Source organism: Artibeus jamaicensis, unplaced genomic scaffold (assembly GCF_021234435.1).
Source record: "Artibeus jamaicensis isolate MK-2021 breed Jamaican fruit bat unplaced genomic scaffold, CSHL_Jam_final scaffold_2172, whole genome shotgun sequence".
Taxonomy (NCBI): Eukaryota; Metazoa; Chordata; class Mammalia; order Chiroptera; family Phyllostomidae; genus Artibeus; species Artibeus jamaicensis.
The window spans coordinates 595,108-612,349 of NW_026522031.1; the positions used below are offsets into that span (position 1 = coordinate 595,108).

The 17,242-nt window shown below is 46.0% G+C and overlaps 1 protein-coding gene across 8 annotated transcripts in view; it reads right to left on the bottom strand.

Moving 5' to 3' along the window:
- Positions 1-17,242, bottom strand: part of ATP6V0A4 (ATPase H+ transporting V0 subunit a4) — a 62,092-nt gene that overhangs the window by 42,909 nt on the left and 1,941 nt on the right. For 4 of the 8 annotated variants that reach the window (XM_053656610.1, XM_053656608.1, XM_053656606.1 and 1 more), the window contains exons 2-5: positions 3,638-3,716; positions 3,455-3,520; positions 2,015-2,183; positions 20-222 (exon numbers count right to left, since the gene is read on the bottom strand). In XM_053656610.1, coding sequence (XP_053512585.1) covers positions 20-222; positions 2,015-2,183; positions 3,455-3,520; positions 3,638-3,658 — 459 coding nt within the window. In that variant the 5' untranslated portion in view covers positions 3,659-3,716. Of the gene's footprint in view, positions 1-19; positions 223-1,399; positions 1,545-2,014; positions 2,184-3,454; positions 3,521-3,629; positions 3,717-17,242 lie in introns of those variants that run through there. The other 4 variants (XM_037159262.2, XM_037159258.2, XM_037159261.2 and 1 more) reach the window with 4 other exon arrangements.

A 17,242-nucleotide genomic window follows, 5' to 3' on the forward strand; every position in this document is an offset into this window, starting at 1 on the left:
TGAAGAATGCAGTGCTTACATCCTTGAACTGCACCAGCCCGAGCTCCCCAAGCTCAGCGACACAGCAGTATGCGGCCTCCGCCTGGAGGAAGAGCTGTGACAAACACATGTCCTCGCTCCGAAAGACGGACGCCATCCTGCCCCGGCCTGGGTCTGTGGGAGACAAGGATGCCGGAGGCAGCCGGTGTGTGAAAACCTCAGGATGAAAACATTTTTGTTGAGCTGAATTAAATCAAACAGAGGGGGGAAAAGAGTCCAATGGGAACCACTCCCGATTTAAAAAATAGGACTTGGGTGGTGAACACACAATACAATATACATCATAGAATTGTACGCCTGAAACCTTTATAATTGTATTAACCAATGTCACCCCGATAAATTCAATAAAAATTTTATGTTACATTCACAACCTAATATCTCCACCACAAAGTTTCAATAACATTGGATAGAACACACGGACCTAACCTAGATTTCCACCAATAGGGGATGGTTAAACTGATACAGCACAACCCTGTGCAGTCACTAAAAAAGAAGTAAATCTGTACATCCTCTATATGGAATAAGGATATTTATCTAGAATCCATTTCTATCAAAGACCCTCTAGAGAACACTGCTGCTGCCAACCACACTGTTTTCCTCCAAGCCCGACCTTCTGGAAGAAGTAGCTCACTTCGAGAGCGGGCCCCTTCTCCTCAGGTCATTTTATAACATATAGAATACTGACTGTTTGCCAGACACTGGGTTCACCCCTCCTGTACTAATCCTTCCATTGTTGCACTTTCCCACAGGAAGAATGTGTAAATCCCTTAACCCGGCCCACAAAGAGCGGAATAATCTGGCCTCTGTCCCCCACCCCTCTGGCTTCATCACTCCCCACCTTGCTCTGCAGACACATAGACTCTGCCCCCAGGCCCCTCCTGACTCAGGACCTTTGTCCATGCTTTCCCCTACATTGAGAACTTCAACCCCTTCCTCCCTGGGGGAGGCATTCCCAAGGAACCTCTTCTCCCATAAGCCTTTCCTGACTCCCACCAATAGCCCCAGTGAACTAAGCCCTCCTCTAGTGCCCCAGAATATCAATCATCTACAGTTACTTGTTTACTGTTCATTTTGCCCACCAGCCAGCAAAAGCCACGAGGTTCAAACTCTGTATGTTTTTCACTCCATCACTAGTCTAGCTCACCATAAAGCTTGCGCTCCAGAAATGTTTCCCAATTTATTGGCTGGAAGCTAACTGCCTCCTCTCCCTCCCGAATATATAGTCTGGTCCCTAATTTTGCCTTTTGACACCAAAGCAAATCAACTTTTCACACTGCCCTCTCGGATGGCTGAAGCAATGTTTTCATAGAAAGAGACAGAAGACTTTGCTTCATGCAGACCAAAAAGCACCGCTTCCTACCCCAGCTTCTTCGGAGAAGGTCCTGGACTGGGGGCTGCAGCTGACGGGGGCTGCAGCTCTCTGGAGACTTCTTTCCACCGACCCCGGAGCGAGGAGCCTTTGCCTGCTGGGGCCAGGGCTGGCTGGGACTCCACAGGTGGCCTCCCTGGGGTGACAGTGAGGCCGCCACTCCCAGTACTTCTCCTTCCCAGGCTCACCCAGGGAGCCGGGAGGCAGCACTTGTTGTATCAACACAGGTCTGAGTGAGCATAAACCTGCTGAAACTGCACCCCCACCCCGCCCTCTCCTGTGCCCTCTGGTGACAAGGAAGCACGGACTGTCTTTTGTAAGGAAAGTGACTTACCCTCCCCGCCCCAACCTTGAATGCAGGGCTTGGGAAGTGGTTTCTCCAGGCCTCAGAAGGGCCCAGAGATGGCCTTCCAATGTACCTACTAAGCACAGCAAAGCACTCCTTTCCGAGGTAACGATGAAATCACATTAAAAAGTCGTTTTGAAAAAGAAAAATAATCACACTCATCGTCCTATCAACAATTACTTACAAAAACACTTTACTCTGAAAGGAGAACTGACAGATAAAACCTTATAAATACCGGATGGCTAAAATTCTTATCTTACTGAAGACGGTGTCCTTCCCAGTTATTTGGAGGAGGAGTAAACAGCAGGGGGATGAGCCAGTTGGAGGCGTGTCCCTCGGCCTGTGCTGTGTCCGCAGGGCTTGGCGTTCACGTGGACCAGCTTTGCAGGGCAGCTTCTTCAGGTGGGGCGAACAGGTATGCCTTGGTACCTGTAAAACGTACCCAGACTGAGGTGCTTTCTGTCTTGTTGGGGTTTTTTTAACTTTTTTATTATGGAAAAATTAAAGCAGCTGCAAAAGGAGAGGGAACGGTACCAACTGGAAGATGTACCGACCGCTTAGTATCAGCAATTATTCCTTTTTACATCATCTATCTGCTTCTAGCTACCCCGGGTTATTTTAAAGCAAATCCCTTACATCACATTATTGCTCTCAAAATATTTTAGTACGTATTCCTAAAAGACAAGGATTATTTCACATATGTATGTACGCGTACACACATACATACACACACACACACAGTTGGCTCTTGAACCCACAATGACCCCTCCCCCAGTCTGCTTCCTTCTGCCACTCGCCCTGCTACTGACAATCTGCATGTCACTTTTTAAAATTAATTACTTAGTCAACTAGAGAGAAACATCGATTTGTTGTTCCACTTATTTATGTATTCAGCTGTTGATTCTTGTATGTGCCCTGACTGGGGATCGAACCCCAAACCTTGACGCATTGGGACGATGCTCTAACCAGCTGAGCTGCCCGGCCAGAGCTGAGTATAACTTTTGACTCCTCCAGAATGTTACTACCGTTAGCCTGCTGTTAAAATGAAGCCTTTACCAATAACATAGACAGTGGATTAACATGTACTTTGTATATGTATCATACACTATATTCTCACAATAAGCTAAAAAATGTTTTGTCTAACTACTGTACTATACACTGGAAACTAATACAAAGTAATAATGAAAAAATGTTATGAAGATAATACATTTACAGTACTGTATGTTTTTACTTAAAAAAAAAAAAAAACACTGCACACAAATGGATCCACATAATTCAGACCCATATTGCTCAAGGGTCAACTCTATATCCAACACCATGGTCATGTCTAAAATGCCACAATAAATCCTTAATATCCAATACCCCTTCAGGGTTTGCATTTCCCAGCTTGTCTGAGATCTGCCTTTTCAATAAGCCCCTGAGGTGATCCTTTCATGCAATCAAACTGGAAACATCTCTTTGAGAAAACAGGGTAAAAACTTGAACTTGAGCCTAGAGGCAGCAGGGAATAATAGCCTGGTGCAGGCATTTAGGAACCATCAGCTCCTAAGTGCAGGGTTTGGAACCTGGGACAGCAGAGGCCGGGCCTCTGAGGGCACAGGTGCGGAAGGAAAAGGCGCTGCTGGGGTTTCTTAAGACGCAGAGTTCGCCTGCTCCCACCCGTCCCCGCAGGGCAGAGCCACACGAAAGTTCAGACTCACCAGGGCCAAGTTCCAAAGGCTGAGCTCAGGATTCGCAGAGCGGAGCCTGAAGGCTAGAACCAGGGCCTGCAGGAGGAGACACACAGAGTCAGATGAGCTCCAGAGACCAGAGGAGCCCCTGCCCCAGGTAGTGCCTGCCCTCTCCCTGCCCCGCCCCCCGCCCAGGGCCCTGCACCTCTTCACCCCAGCTGGGGTGTGCTGCATCTCCCCTCAGCTGCGGAGCCAGAACCGCAGTTCTCAGCGTCCTGGAGCCCAGGAATCCCTGAGGAACACACAGAGAAAAAAGTACATCTTGATGGTCAAGAGCAGAGTCCAGAGTGGAACTGCCCGAGTCAGGATCCCAGCTCTGTTGTTTACCACGTGTGACCTTGGGGAAGCTGCGTAACCTCGGAGGGAGGGGGCGGTGTCCTTAACTGCAAAATAGGACAGGATCTTAGATATCTGTTTAGAATGTGGAAGCATAAGGGAGAAGTTATTTTAAAGTTTGCTTTTTCCTCTCCTGAAGCCCCAAGACAAAGGTGCAAAAGGCCGGCACACTCCAGGGACCCCGGCAGGACTCTAAATGAGCACAATCTCTCTGAATGGCAATTTGCATGGCCTTTGACCTGATCATCCCACTTGAGGAAGCTCATCCTAAAGAAAAAATGTTAAGAACATAAACCAAATTTAACTCCAGTCATGTCCACTGCAGTGCTATTTGTGATAAGTGTCTAATTGTCAACAACCTGAAGTCTTTCATCAGTTTGATATTTACTGAGAGTCTATTTGCCACTGAGCTCTGGGGACAGGGCCATAAACGGCAATGAGGCCTTTCTCCAGGAAGCTTTGTCCACAGGGAGGGGGAGACAACGATAAACAAGGAATCAGTCAGTCAGATTCTGCAAGTTTGCTCAGTGCAGTTGCAGAAAGATTGGCTTTAGAGCTATGGCAGCTACTTTAGGGAAGTGGTCAGGGAAGGCCCGGCTCAGAGTTAGCGTTTGAACTGAGGCACCAGGGTTAAAAGTCTTGCAAACAAGAAGTTTGCACAAGGGTTTGCCAGTCTTGCAAACAAGAAGTTGCGGGAACAGTGAAGCAAAAGCCAAGGAGGGACGCCCTTGCTTTGGCTCATTATCCACTGAGTGTTTCCTATGTGGGACATTGTCCTCATGGCTTCTAAATATATTTAAGGACTTTATATAAGAAGAAGTAGAAGTAATGAAGATTCTAGATACAATAATGTTTAATTTATTGATTTGAGAGAGACAGAGGAAGGGCGAGGAGAGAGAGAAAAACATCAATTTGCTTTTATACTTATTTATTCATTCATTGATTGTTCTTGTATGTGCCCTGACTGGGGATCGAACCCACAACCTTGGCATATCGGGATCATGCTCTAACCAACTGAGCTACCTGGCCAGGTGTATACAACAATTATTAGAAGAGTCTGAAAGGTGGAGAGAATACAACTTCTAAGGACCTCAGGGTAGAGACATATCATAAGGGTATATCTCTGGGGTTTTTTGTTTTTGTTTTTGTTGTTGCCTCCTATATTCTCAAGTTGGTGCTGCAGAAGCTGCAAGACAGGCAGACAAGAATTGTTCCAAAGAAAGCCTGCTCTCTCTCTAGCCAAAGGACGAGAAAAGGGCAGCCTAGCAAAGCAGATGACTTCCAGATAGTGAGCACTCTCATACAGCCAAGACATCACAGAAAAATCTGTGGGCCCACACCACTGATGCCAGCAAAGCCCAAGCAGAGAGCCTAGGCTTCTACCCTCACCCACCTGCTCCAGAGCGACACCCCCCACCAGTGCGGGGTCAGAGAAGGCCAAGTGCTGACCCTGAACTCCCAGCCCCGCCCTGTGGTAACTGGGCAGCCCGCAGTAACCTGTGCCGGGCTGGTGTCAGAAGAGCCTGGATCATAACTTTCACAATGGCCCACTGGTAATGAGGCCGCCCCCTCATTGGGGTGCAGAGGTCTCGTGGGGAGCAGTAACCAGGCCCTCCTGACCCTCCAAGCCAGGGTCTGGGAGGACAGTCAGCAGAGGTCTAGTGAATAGAAGAATGAAATCCAGAGAAATTACTCTGCTGGATTTCAAGATGATGGATGGTCATCAAGATGGGGCATTGGTGGAAAGATAGACACGCACCATGAGGTAAGAACACACATGCACCATGACGTAAGAACACAGAGAAGCCAGAAATAGCCTCACACAAGTCTCGTCAAATGAGTTTTAGCAAAGATGAAGAAGCAATTCACGGGAGGAACCATTGTCTTTTCGACAAATGGTGCTGAGGTCATCGGACTTCCACAGGCCAGAAGTTGAACTGAAACCTCCATCTGAACCTCACGCCTTATTAAAAAATGAACTCAAAGTGGATCAGAGACAAACTGAAAATGTAAACGACAAATCTCATAGAAGAAACATAGGAGAACATTTTCAGAATCGAGGGCGTGGTGAGGAGTTCTTAGACAGGACACCTACAGTCCACAGAAAAATAACATTTATTTTTACATTTTACATTTCTTCCAGATACAGTCTGGAAGAAAGTATCTGCAAGCCACATAGCTGACAAAGGACTGATAGCTACTATTTATAGAATTCTCAAACTTCAACAGTAAAAAAAAAATCAATCAGAGAAAATGCTCCCAAGACACAAAGAGACATTTCACCAAAGAGGAATCACAGATGGCAAATTAGCCCATGAAAAGATGCTCAATGCCACCAACCATCGGGGAAACGCTCCTCAGACTACTCGATTTTTAAAATGTGTATCCATTTATTAATCTGAAAAAGTTAAATTGAAAACAAATGTTCAGTGACAATAAAAGAATCTCAAAAGTATTTGTTAAGCCACCACAATGTGCCAGGCAAGGTGTTAGGTACTTAGGGGAAAGCATGGGCAACCGGTCCTGTTCCCATAGATGAGAGGAGGGGAGTTGGCCACGTTAATCTTAACAGCAACGGCTAAGTCACAGATCATGCTTACTACGGGCTAATCTCCATAGAACCCCGAGAAATAGGGCTTTAGCAAAACCCCTTGCTGGGGCTGCCTTGACAAAGCACCCCAAAGTGGGCAGTGTAAACAACAGAATTCATCGTCTAACAATTCTGGAGGCTACATGTCTAAGATTAATGTATCAGGAGAGCTGGTTCCTTTCAAAGGCCAGGAGAGAGAATCAGTCCCATGCTTTTCCCTGAACTTCTGGTGGTGTGTCTAGGGGGGATTCCTTGGCTTACAGAAGTATCATGTTTTCATGTGTGTCTGTGTCCAAATCTCCCCTTTTTATAAGGACGCCACCCCTACTGGTTTAGGGACACAGCCTACTTCAGTCCGAGTGTGAGCACATCTTAACCAATTACCTCTGCAAAAGTCCGATTTCCAAACATGGTTTCCTTTTCTGAGGTCCCGGGGTTAGGACTTCAACATGTGAATTTGGGGGCCGGGGGAGAGACACAGTCCAGCCCGTAACAAGGGGAAGCAATGAAGTCGGGCCTGAGCATATGGGAGAGCTCAATGGTAAGAGGCAGTGAACAAAAAACGGGGAGGGGGAGGGTAGTCAGAAGAATGAGAAATCAAGAGAAGGAAATGTCTCCTCGAGAACAGTGGCGTGGTCACTCGAGAAGAGGCCCTGGGCCTGGCTGCTGTGGCTCGGTTGGTTGGACATCATCCCCAAACCAAAAAGTCACTGGTTTTATTCCCAGTAAGGGCACATGCCCCGGATGTGGGTTTGGTCCCTGGTCGAGGGGGTGTGTGGAAAGCAACTGATTGGTATTTCTCTCTCACATTCATGTTTTTCTCCCTCCCTTTTCCTCCCTTCCCCTCTCAAAAAAACAAACAACAAAAAAAAGGTGTAAGCCCTAGAAGCATCTGTAGGTTACTGGTGACTCCAAAGGGCCCACTTTCAAGGAATGTAAAGGGGCCGAATCCAAAGTGAAGACTGGAACTGGGGAGTAAAAGGTAGGGAAGTAGGGAGCAGGGCCGCCGCTGAGGAGAAAATGAGGGGTCGCGGGAGGGGTTCATTGATTTTCTCAAACGCAGAGACAGCTGCACAGCGCATCTAGAAAACGGCAACTGCCACTTTTCCTTCCCATGATGTACATTTGAGTCAGTCACTTTGAATCATACAGAGATATCGTCTCCATTTTTCTGCAAGTTTCCTGACGGAGCTCAATATTTTGCATGCGACATCTTACAGTATCGACTTACTCAAAGCCATAGAGTACACTCACATTGCTTTAATTGTTTGTGTCACTGACCTTTTAAAAAGCAAGTCATTCTCCTATTCATCATTACACACACACACACTCTCAAAATCCAAATCTGCAACTCAACATGCTGAAGGAAATAGCACTTAGATTTGGCATTGGGTCTTGAGAGAAATGACCTGCACAGAGTGGAATCAGTCCCTATATAATCCAGAAGAAGACTGGTTTTTGACATTGAGGGTTTAATCCCACCGTCCCCATGCTGTAGACAAGTCTGGGGCACAGTGCCAGCTGCAGCTCCCACACAGGTCCATGCACACCTCCAGGAGGCGCTGTTGAGCCCCGAGGGCTTTCTGTACCATGGCTCTCGTGGATCAAAGGGGCCAGCACTGCCCTCGCCGCCCTTCCAACAGGACATTCCTTTGAACAAAAGGCCTCCTCTGTCCTCATAGCCTTGTACTGGGGGTGAGGACAATTCGGTGCAAAACAATGTCCAGCTGAACAAGATCAATTTACAAGAGATCAGCATGATATGAAAAAAAAAATAATAAAAGGGTAAGTGGAGAGCAAGCCAAAATGCCTGCAAGGGATTTAATCCGCAAATAAGAACCTAACCGCAAAAGTAACAACCTGATCAAAGTATCTGGTTTTTCTGAACTGAATTCCGGCCAGATCACCTTCATTCGAATCATTGATTTTACCATCCATTTACCTAGCAGCCTGCCACCACTGGCCAGGCACCGAGCCCCCCATCCACACGCCTTCCCAACTAATAAAGTGCTAGGGACAGGAAGAAAATGGCTTGAGATTGCTACAAAAGAGAGGAAATTGTATACTCAACTTTGCACACACAGAATTAGCTGCAATTCGTCAACGATAATATCCAAGAGCTCACGTCATCAGCACCCTGAAGTCCATGACACCCTGCTGGAACCAGCATCACCCCCTCCCTCCTGGCCACCAACCTTCTCCAGGGACGACACTCCGTGCACAGGGGTGCCATTGACATCCCTTTGGCTCGAACTGTTGCTCTATGGCTTTCTGCCCTCTAGGCCATGCGCTGAGAGAAGGAACCTCCCCGTGGCTCTCACCAACAGCCACATGTCCCTCCAGTCCCCATCTCAACCCACTGTCTCACCTTCAGCACACGGCCCCCTCAGTCCTTAGGGGGAGACCCTCTGCCACGACCCCGCAGCTTCCTCCTCCTGGTAGCTTGGTCCTGTTTCTCTTCTCCCCAGAGCAGAGCTACCTGACGTCTCTGTCCCCTTTCCATCACTGACCAAGTCACAGACCAACTGGGAGTGAGACTGAGGAAAATAAAATGTCCTCAGGAAGAGGACGGAATGCCTCAGACTTTGTCATGGTTTTTCACTCGGGAGCATCTCGATGCTCGTTGTCTTTTCTATCAGAATATTTACTGAAACTCTATTCAGGGATTTCTTTTTAGCATGATTTCACCTGCATTTACTATAGATACATATGAGGTTATTGTTTATTTCTCTTCTTTCTCTATTTAATACACGCGGTGAGCACTGAGCCACAGGATCCCAGCACTAGAGGAAAAACTTCCAGATCACCTGATCCAATCCCTTCTCAGGAGAGATGGGAACACGCCCCCAGGAGGGTGGCTATAGCCAATCAGTGGCAGAGCTGGGACCACACCCAGGGCTCCTGCTCTCAGGGTCTTTTCTCAGTTTCTCCCAGGACTTAACATCTCTTCCCTTTCGGCAGGAGTCCCAAGGACCCAGACAAAGCTCTTCCCCAAAGAGTTGAGAGCAGCATCTCCCTAGATTATCCCCTCATGTCCCCTCCTCGAGGTCCCCCACAGTACTCTCAGGTAGCCTCATCACCAAGGTTATGGGACTTCCCCCAAGGTCACACAGGACATCACAACATGAAAACTGGGATCCTGAACTTCTGACTCAGGCTGGTTACGTTGACCGCCCGGGGCCAAGGGCCTGGACGAGAGAGAGGAGGGACAGAGAGACAGAGGGGGAGGGGAAGTTACTGAAGAGGCCACGAAGGCCCAGTCGGAGGACAGTGGGTGCAGGGAAGAGGAGGCCAACAATCTCCGACTCGGCTACTTCGTTCTTTTAGTTTCATGTGGTCAAAACTGGAAAAAAAAATGGCTGTTTACCACAAGAATGCAGCTCGCTTTCCACAAACCTTAGTTTAAAATTACTCTCTTGAGAATACATATCTCTGTTTATTAAACAAAACATAAATCTGACCACAAGCCCTGTTGTGCCAACAGACATATTTTGTACAAATGGTAAGCGTGGACATTGAAGGGAGCCAGAAGTCTCCACTGGCGGAGTCGTGGGGCTGCACAGATCCGCCCTTCCCTCCACTGTTCATTGACTTCACCTTAAAATGCCCTCACCTGTCCGATGCCAGGAACTCGCTAACTTCTCTAACCCTTAGAGCTATCCCACAGCAGAACTGGCTGCCTTACATTAGCAAGACATCGGCCCTGGCTTGGTTGGTTGGAGCATTGTCCTGTACATCAAGAGGTTGAGGGTTCGATTCCCAGTCAGGGCACACATGTAGGTTGCTAGTTTCACTCCCAGTCAGGGTGCATACAGGAGGTGCATACCAGTCAATGCCTCTCTCTCTCTCTCTCTCTCTTTCTAAAACCAGTTTTTAAAAATATCCTTGAGGAAGGATTAAAGAAGTTAGTAAGACATCTGTTACTTGAGGTATTTTAGTAGAAGTCCAAGTAACAACCTTGAGAGGCAGGAGAGGTCAAGGGCAGCCACACCAAACTCTTTAACACTCCGCATGGGAGAGGGGGAGACTGGGCCGGGCGGCCGCGCGGTCACTTTCTGACACTGAGATTCTGTGTGTTTCTGTGTCTTATTTCCAGCCGTGTCTTGAAGGTTCTTGGGAGCGTCTGTCCATTCCGCTGTCCACCTTGGGCACCCCGAGAGCAACGGTTGTTAATAAGCAGTTCTCTGCACTATACGCAACTTATACCAAATGAAGGTTGTTTTAAAAATGAAAAAGAAGATTCTCTGATACGAAAAATTTTCTCCAAGCCATCCAACAGATCCTGTAAGATGTACTCTGTCTGCTCCATTGTGACTGGGTTGCTTTCCTGTGCAATATTCTTTTTTATAAGCTGTACTAACTTGATTTTATTTCCTGATTGTAGGAGTAACACACACTCATTGTGGAGAATTTGAAAGACATAGAAAATGTGCAGAAGAAAATGAAAATCAACCCAGACTGGAGAGTGTAGATGTGACCACTGCTGACATCCGGACAGGATGCTTTTCGAACTTTTTTCTTCTCATATGTGTGTGTTACAGAACTGGAACCACAGTGAGTATACAGGGTCGTTTTTATTCTCACCAGAGGATATGGCTGTTTTTTTAAATGATTTGAGAGAGATGAAAAGAAAGAGAGAAACATCTATGTGAGAGAGAATCATCAATCAGCTGCCTCCTGCATGTGCCCTGACTGGGAACTGAACCCACAACATATTTTTTGTGTTTGGGATGGTGCCCCAAACAACCAAGCTTCCCAGCCAAGGCCTGAGTAAACAGTTTTGTAACCTGCTTTTTTTGTTTGTGTCTTATGGCAAATGTTTTGTTAAATAATTAAATGTTATTCTAAAACATCATCTTACTAACAATCTTTTATTCCATTAGAAGCTGCTTCGAAGCTTTCATTTTTACAAACACTGGAACACTGAGATGGAGAAGGTTGGATGTACAGTTTTGTGCTTATCCGCTTATCACCTTGGGGAAGGAAAAATTTTTTGAAGAGTTACACCGTAGAAGGGAAGGCAACCAAAATAAACCGACCTTTACGAAGCCTACAACTTAGCTAGAAATCAGCTGAGTTTTGAAGGCTGACCCGACATGATGGTTGATAGTTTTTGACCCCAAGCTCCTGATTAAAACAACCAAAAAAAGATCACGTTTAAAGGAAGAGAACGTCATCCTAGGTCTCAAGTTATTTCTACGAACAATTGTGTGTGATTACCATTTTGCACACAATAAAAAATAACGAGAGACACAGAGAAACACAATGACATGAATGAAAACCAGCAGAAATAACCGGTGACAGACACAGACTCATGGGAACAGACAAACACAAAAGGTATCAGCCACAGATTTTAAAATAATTATGTTCACTCTACGCACGAAGTTGAGAAACAAGATTCAATAACATAAAGCTATTAGAAAAACAACATAGAAATTATGGCACTAAAGTTATACAATTGAAATGAAGAACCCAGTGGGTAGTTACTGTTGTAAGTTTCGGGCCCAAGATGGAGCCACCCCTGCCCAGGGCTCACGCCATGATTTAAATAACTTTTGTGTCCCTGTAAATAAATGCTCCACTTGACCAGAAATGCAGTGGATTCAGTCAGCTAATCCCCAATCGCCAAGCCAACTCTGGCCTTCTCATGTTAACTGAGGTTGCCTCTGTTACCTCAGCCAATCCGATAGTTTGTTTGTCTCTTCCTTGTTCTTATCCTATAAAAGCTTCTTTTCATTATTTTTCACAGTTCTCCAGAATGGGACTGTCTACTTCATGAAGTGTCAAAGTTCGTTTATATCACCTAAAGTGTCTTCTTTCATCACTTCTTTTATTAGGCACAGATGTCACAAGATTTAATAAAAGATAGGGAAGAAAATATCAAAAGCACATAAAAACAAAAAGATGGATAATAAAGACGAGGGCGGGGAGTCAGAGAACACAGTGGGTGACAAGAGCCGCGGAAGGAGAGGAAAGAATGGGACAGAAGTAGTACACGATGGCTGAGAACTTTTCAACACTGATGAACGACATCAAACTCCATATTCAATTGCCTACGCACACCAAGCAAGACAGATAAAAAGAAATCCATACCTGAGCACTTCAGAATAAAAGTGCCGAACACTAAAAACAAAGCAAAACCCTTAGGAACCACTGAAGGAAAAAAAGAGGCAAATCATCTGTGGGGAGTACCAACTGGATGGACGGAAACAATGGGAGTCAAAAAAAATAGAATGATAGCTTTAGCACTGGAAGGAGATGTCTGTCACCCTGGAATTCTCCACCCAATGAAAATGTCAAGAATGAAGAATGAAAATATACCCAGATGAGACCTGAGAACACTCACCATTCACTGAGAAAACACTAAAAGGAGAAGGAAAATGATTGCAGATGGAAAACCACACATGCAGAAAAGAAGTAAAAAACAATAAATTGGTGTATGTGTGGATAAATTTAAACATTCACTGCATAAAATAATAACTTATTGAGTTGAAAAGTATGCATATAGTTAAAGTATGTGACTCTAATGGTATAAAAATCAGGAGTAGATAAGTTGATTTCAAGTTCCAAAACCTTCACATTATTTGTGAAGGCAGTACGAGTATCAATTAATACTAGACTTTGATAAGAACGCATTATATAATAGCTCTAAAAATAAAAAGGAATAATAAAAAAAAGACTCAATCCACAAGTAATGAAAAGGAGATCAAAAAGGAGCAATAGAGAGATGAGAAAACCAGAGAGCACTTAGTTAAGTAGAGATCAAACCTACATCTATCAGAAAACATTTTCCATGGAAACAGATTCAGTGGCCAAATTAAAGACAGAGGTGGTCGGCCTGGATTTTTTTAACATCCTACACTATGTTTTTATAAGGTACACACCTAAAACATAATAAAGATTTAGAAAACTCAAGCGAAATGATGGGACGAGAGACACCATGCAAAACTAAGCAAAAGAAAGGCGGAAGAGTGATAATATCAGGCAAAGCAAACTTCACGGGCAGCGTGTGTAGGGAGAGGACGGCTTCCTCTGGTCAGCAAGTGATGCTCGGATGCCAGCAGGCATCTTAGAACTCAGCTCAGTCCTGACACAACATTCCCGGAAACAGCATCGGATGCCAGAGGAAAGGGTCTCAGTCCCACTGGACTGCCCTTCCCCTCAGATGCCAGTCGCCAGCCCAGGTTGTTATCTGCGCTTCTAACCAACTGGCTACAAACTGGAGGTTCAGACGACGGGCACCAAGGCAGGATGCCAATCACAAGTCCAGGTGGTGACCTCCGTGTCTGACCAACTGCCTGTCAATCAGAAGTCCCCCTTCCTTGGCTTTGATGACTTTGCTGGAAAGGCTCACTGAATTGAGGAAAACCCATTTACTCACTAGAGTACTGGTTTATTACAAAAGGAAATAGCTCAGGAACAGCCAGATGGAAGAGACACATTGGGCAAGGTGCAGGGAGAGGGCCCGCAGGTTCGATGCCTTGCACAGGCCTGCCTGACTCCTGCCCCATCAGGAGCTCTCTGAACCCCGTGCTGTTGGGTTCCTATGGAGGCTTCACTACACAGGCATGATTGATGAAATCATTGGCCATTGGTGATTGATTCAACCTGCAGACCCTCTCCTCTCCTCTTCCCAAAGGTCTGGGAAAAGGACCAAAAAAACGCTACCTCTCCAATGGCCTGGCCGGTTTCCCCAGCAACCAGCCCCCATCTTTAGGCGAGGTCCAAAAGTCACCTCACTAGCATAACAAAAGACACCTCTGTCAGCAAGGCTTAGAAAATTCTGAGGGTTTTAGGAGCTCTGCACCAGAAACTGGACAAAGACCAAATATGCATTTCTTATGATAAACCAACAGCTCAGGGGGATATTACAAAACAATTTTTTAAAGAAGGTTGGGTACACCACAAAGGCGTCATAACTCTATGTTTGAATAAGGCCTAATTACAACCTCAAATGTGGAATGCAAAAACAGAAAAAACTACAAGGGAAGGAGAAAAATCCAGTCATCTGTCTTTATTCAATAGACTAAATGGACCAATTAAAAAAAAAAAACAGGAAAAATATAGATAGCTCTGCACCCTTATCTGACATAGAATACTGACTCCCAGAAGTGGATGACACATTTTTTTCAAGTGCCAATTTTCAAAAATTGGCCATATGTTTGTTCTTAATATCAAAAAAAAAATAGGATCATCAAAACATCTTTGCAGATGGCAATGCAGTTAAGCTAGAAATCAGTAACAACAATAGCTAGAAAACTTCCGTGTTTGGAAATTAAGAAGTACACCTGGGAGAAGATGCCAGGGGATGAGATTTAGGGCCCAAGAGGAAAATGGCCTCAGCCAGGAGGAAGTCCCATTCTTCTTGTTCACCCACCTCAATCCGGGCAGTGGCCCCAGCGCCCCCTAGTGCAATAGTGGATTAAGTGCAAGCTGAATGAATCACCCTGGGAACGGTTCAGAAATGGTCCCGAGGGGTGGGCTGCGTGCTTGTCCACTTTACTTATCTCAACTCTGCGGCACCATCTCAGAGTTCAACCCTGTGTAGCTCTCCATTTTTCTCACATGGATACTCCTCATTCTCTCCAAATTATAGACCCGTAACTGAGTGGCAGTGAATGAGGTTAACCTCCTCCACCAACCAACTGCTGCTCAGGTAAAGGTCTAGATGTTTTGGTCTCGTGAGTTGCTAGAAACTAACATTATTTTGTGAAATACAAGCCACATGCAAGAGGAGCCACGGATCTCACCTCAGCTCAAAAGTTAGGAAATGACAGGCACTGTGTGGTTAGGGCCACGATTCTCCTCTCAGTGGCTTAACTGGAAAAGCAAGCCCCAAGTTCAAGGCCAACAGTCTCTTCCCAGAGATGGAGAGGCAGTAGAAGGGCCTGTAAGAATCACAAGGGAAGTTTTCTCAACATGAAATAATCTTTCCATGCTGGCTGGTGTGGCTCAGTGGATTGAGCACCGGCCTACAAACCAAAAGGTCACTGGTTCAACTCCCAGTCAGGACACATACCTGGGTTGCAGGCCAGGTCCCCAGTTGGGAGTGCATGAGAGGCAACTGATAGATGTCTCTCTCACACATCCATGTTTCTCTCTCTCCCTTCCCCTCTCTCTCTAAAAATAAATAAAATCTTAAGAAAGAGAAAAGAAAGAAGAAATGAAAGAGCTTTCCCAGAGTCAGAGGCCATTCCAGGCCACAGATTACTGGTTTTCAATCTTTCAGTCCAGGAAACACTCTGCCTGCTCCTCTTCTTTTTCAAATGAAATCGTAGCAGGCAAAACAGTTAAAACTGGCGGCAGTGAGGTCCCTGGGACCCCATGCTCTTGGCCAACCCCAGCCACCTCCAAGGAGCCCGGCCACAGACACTTTAGCCTGGACTTTTTAAAAGTATGTGTAACCAAACACCTGTCTCAACCATTAAAAAAAAAAAAAAAGTCTTGAGAAAGTTCCTGCAGACTGTGTGGGTTTGAGCAGGGCAACTTCCTGGTACACCTTCCAAAGCAAACCTGCTATAAAACGTATTGAGAGTTCCTTGGTGAGGTAACCAGCTACGTGGACCTGTTTTTTAAAAGTAAAATAGTGAATAATGCTGACACTTGTAAAAAGAGCCACCCTATAGCCCCTTCTCTGGGAGTCCATGAGTTATGAGAGACCGGTCAAGTCCCCCCCCTGTTTTGGGACAGCAAAATCTTTGATCTGTGGAGGGCATGCTTCTGTAGTTTTGCACTGACTTGCAAACACTGTACCGAAAACAGTCCCACATCAAGTAACAATGCATTAAAAAGGAGACAGATCGTTATCTTTGCCCCCTGCATCCACGGGTCTGGGAGTTTCCTCACTGGCAGGATCTGAATCGATGCTGTCAGAGAGGCAGATGCTGTTTCAAACCTGTGTGTGCCCCAGGCCGTCACGGATCACGCAGAGGGGCGGGCGTGCTCTGCTCACTGCAAACACGCTCAAACACACCTGACAGCCTGCATCTCATTGTTTCTGTTGAAATGAACTGGAGGGCCTTGATTTGGAAAAAACTAGTCCTTTTGATGACACAGTTTCATCATTGTTCCTATTGCGGATCTGAGAACATTGCTTTCAGGTCTTGAACATCTTTGAGACCCCTGAACATCCTCGGAGACCCCGGGCACTGCTGTGATCTCTGGCGCCTGCTGGATAAATCAGCCCTGGTCTGTGAAGCTTCCCACGAGGGTTTACTGGGAGGAAAATGTCAAGAACCACGTTCATCCTGTTAGGTAATGCCATCTCCATGGGGACCCATGGGGAAGATTCCTCTCTGGTTTTGGTACCAAGAGCAGTGTGCTGCTTCTGTTGCTTTTGTCCTGTGAGCCCGCGAGCCACAGGCGTGACTGTGTGACCGCCCCCCCCCCTTCACACTGGCTACCAGAAGGCTCAGAAAGCAGGCACGCCTTTTTGTGTCCCACACTCGCTCGTGGGTCCTCCTACTTCCTGCCCTAACTTTCTCTCTGCTTCATTTCTTCTCATTTAAGTGTATTTGACATAGCTTCATTCACGATACGTACGGTTCCTTAAACCCTTTTCTGGACAAGACAGAATATAAACAAATCAATCCATAAACAGCGTCATTTCCCCCTAAAAGGACCTTTCTCCCCTATTTTTTATTTGTGATGACCATTCTGTGAAAGTGGGAGTTAACATCTACCGAGCGCTTACCACCGGCCACCACTGTGCAAAGCTTTTGACTCCCAAGATTGCTTCTGTTCTATTACTTTTCAGATAAAGCCCCGAGGCTTAGATGTATAAAGTCGCTTCCTCGGGCCACAGAGACAGGGCTGGAATCCCACCTCTGCTG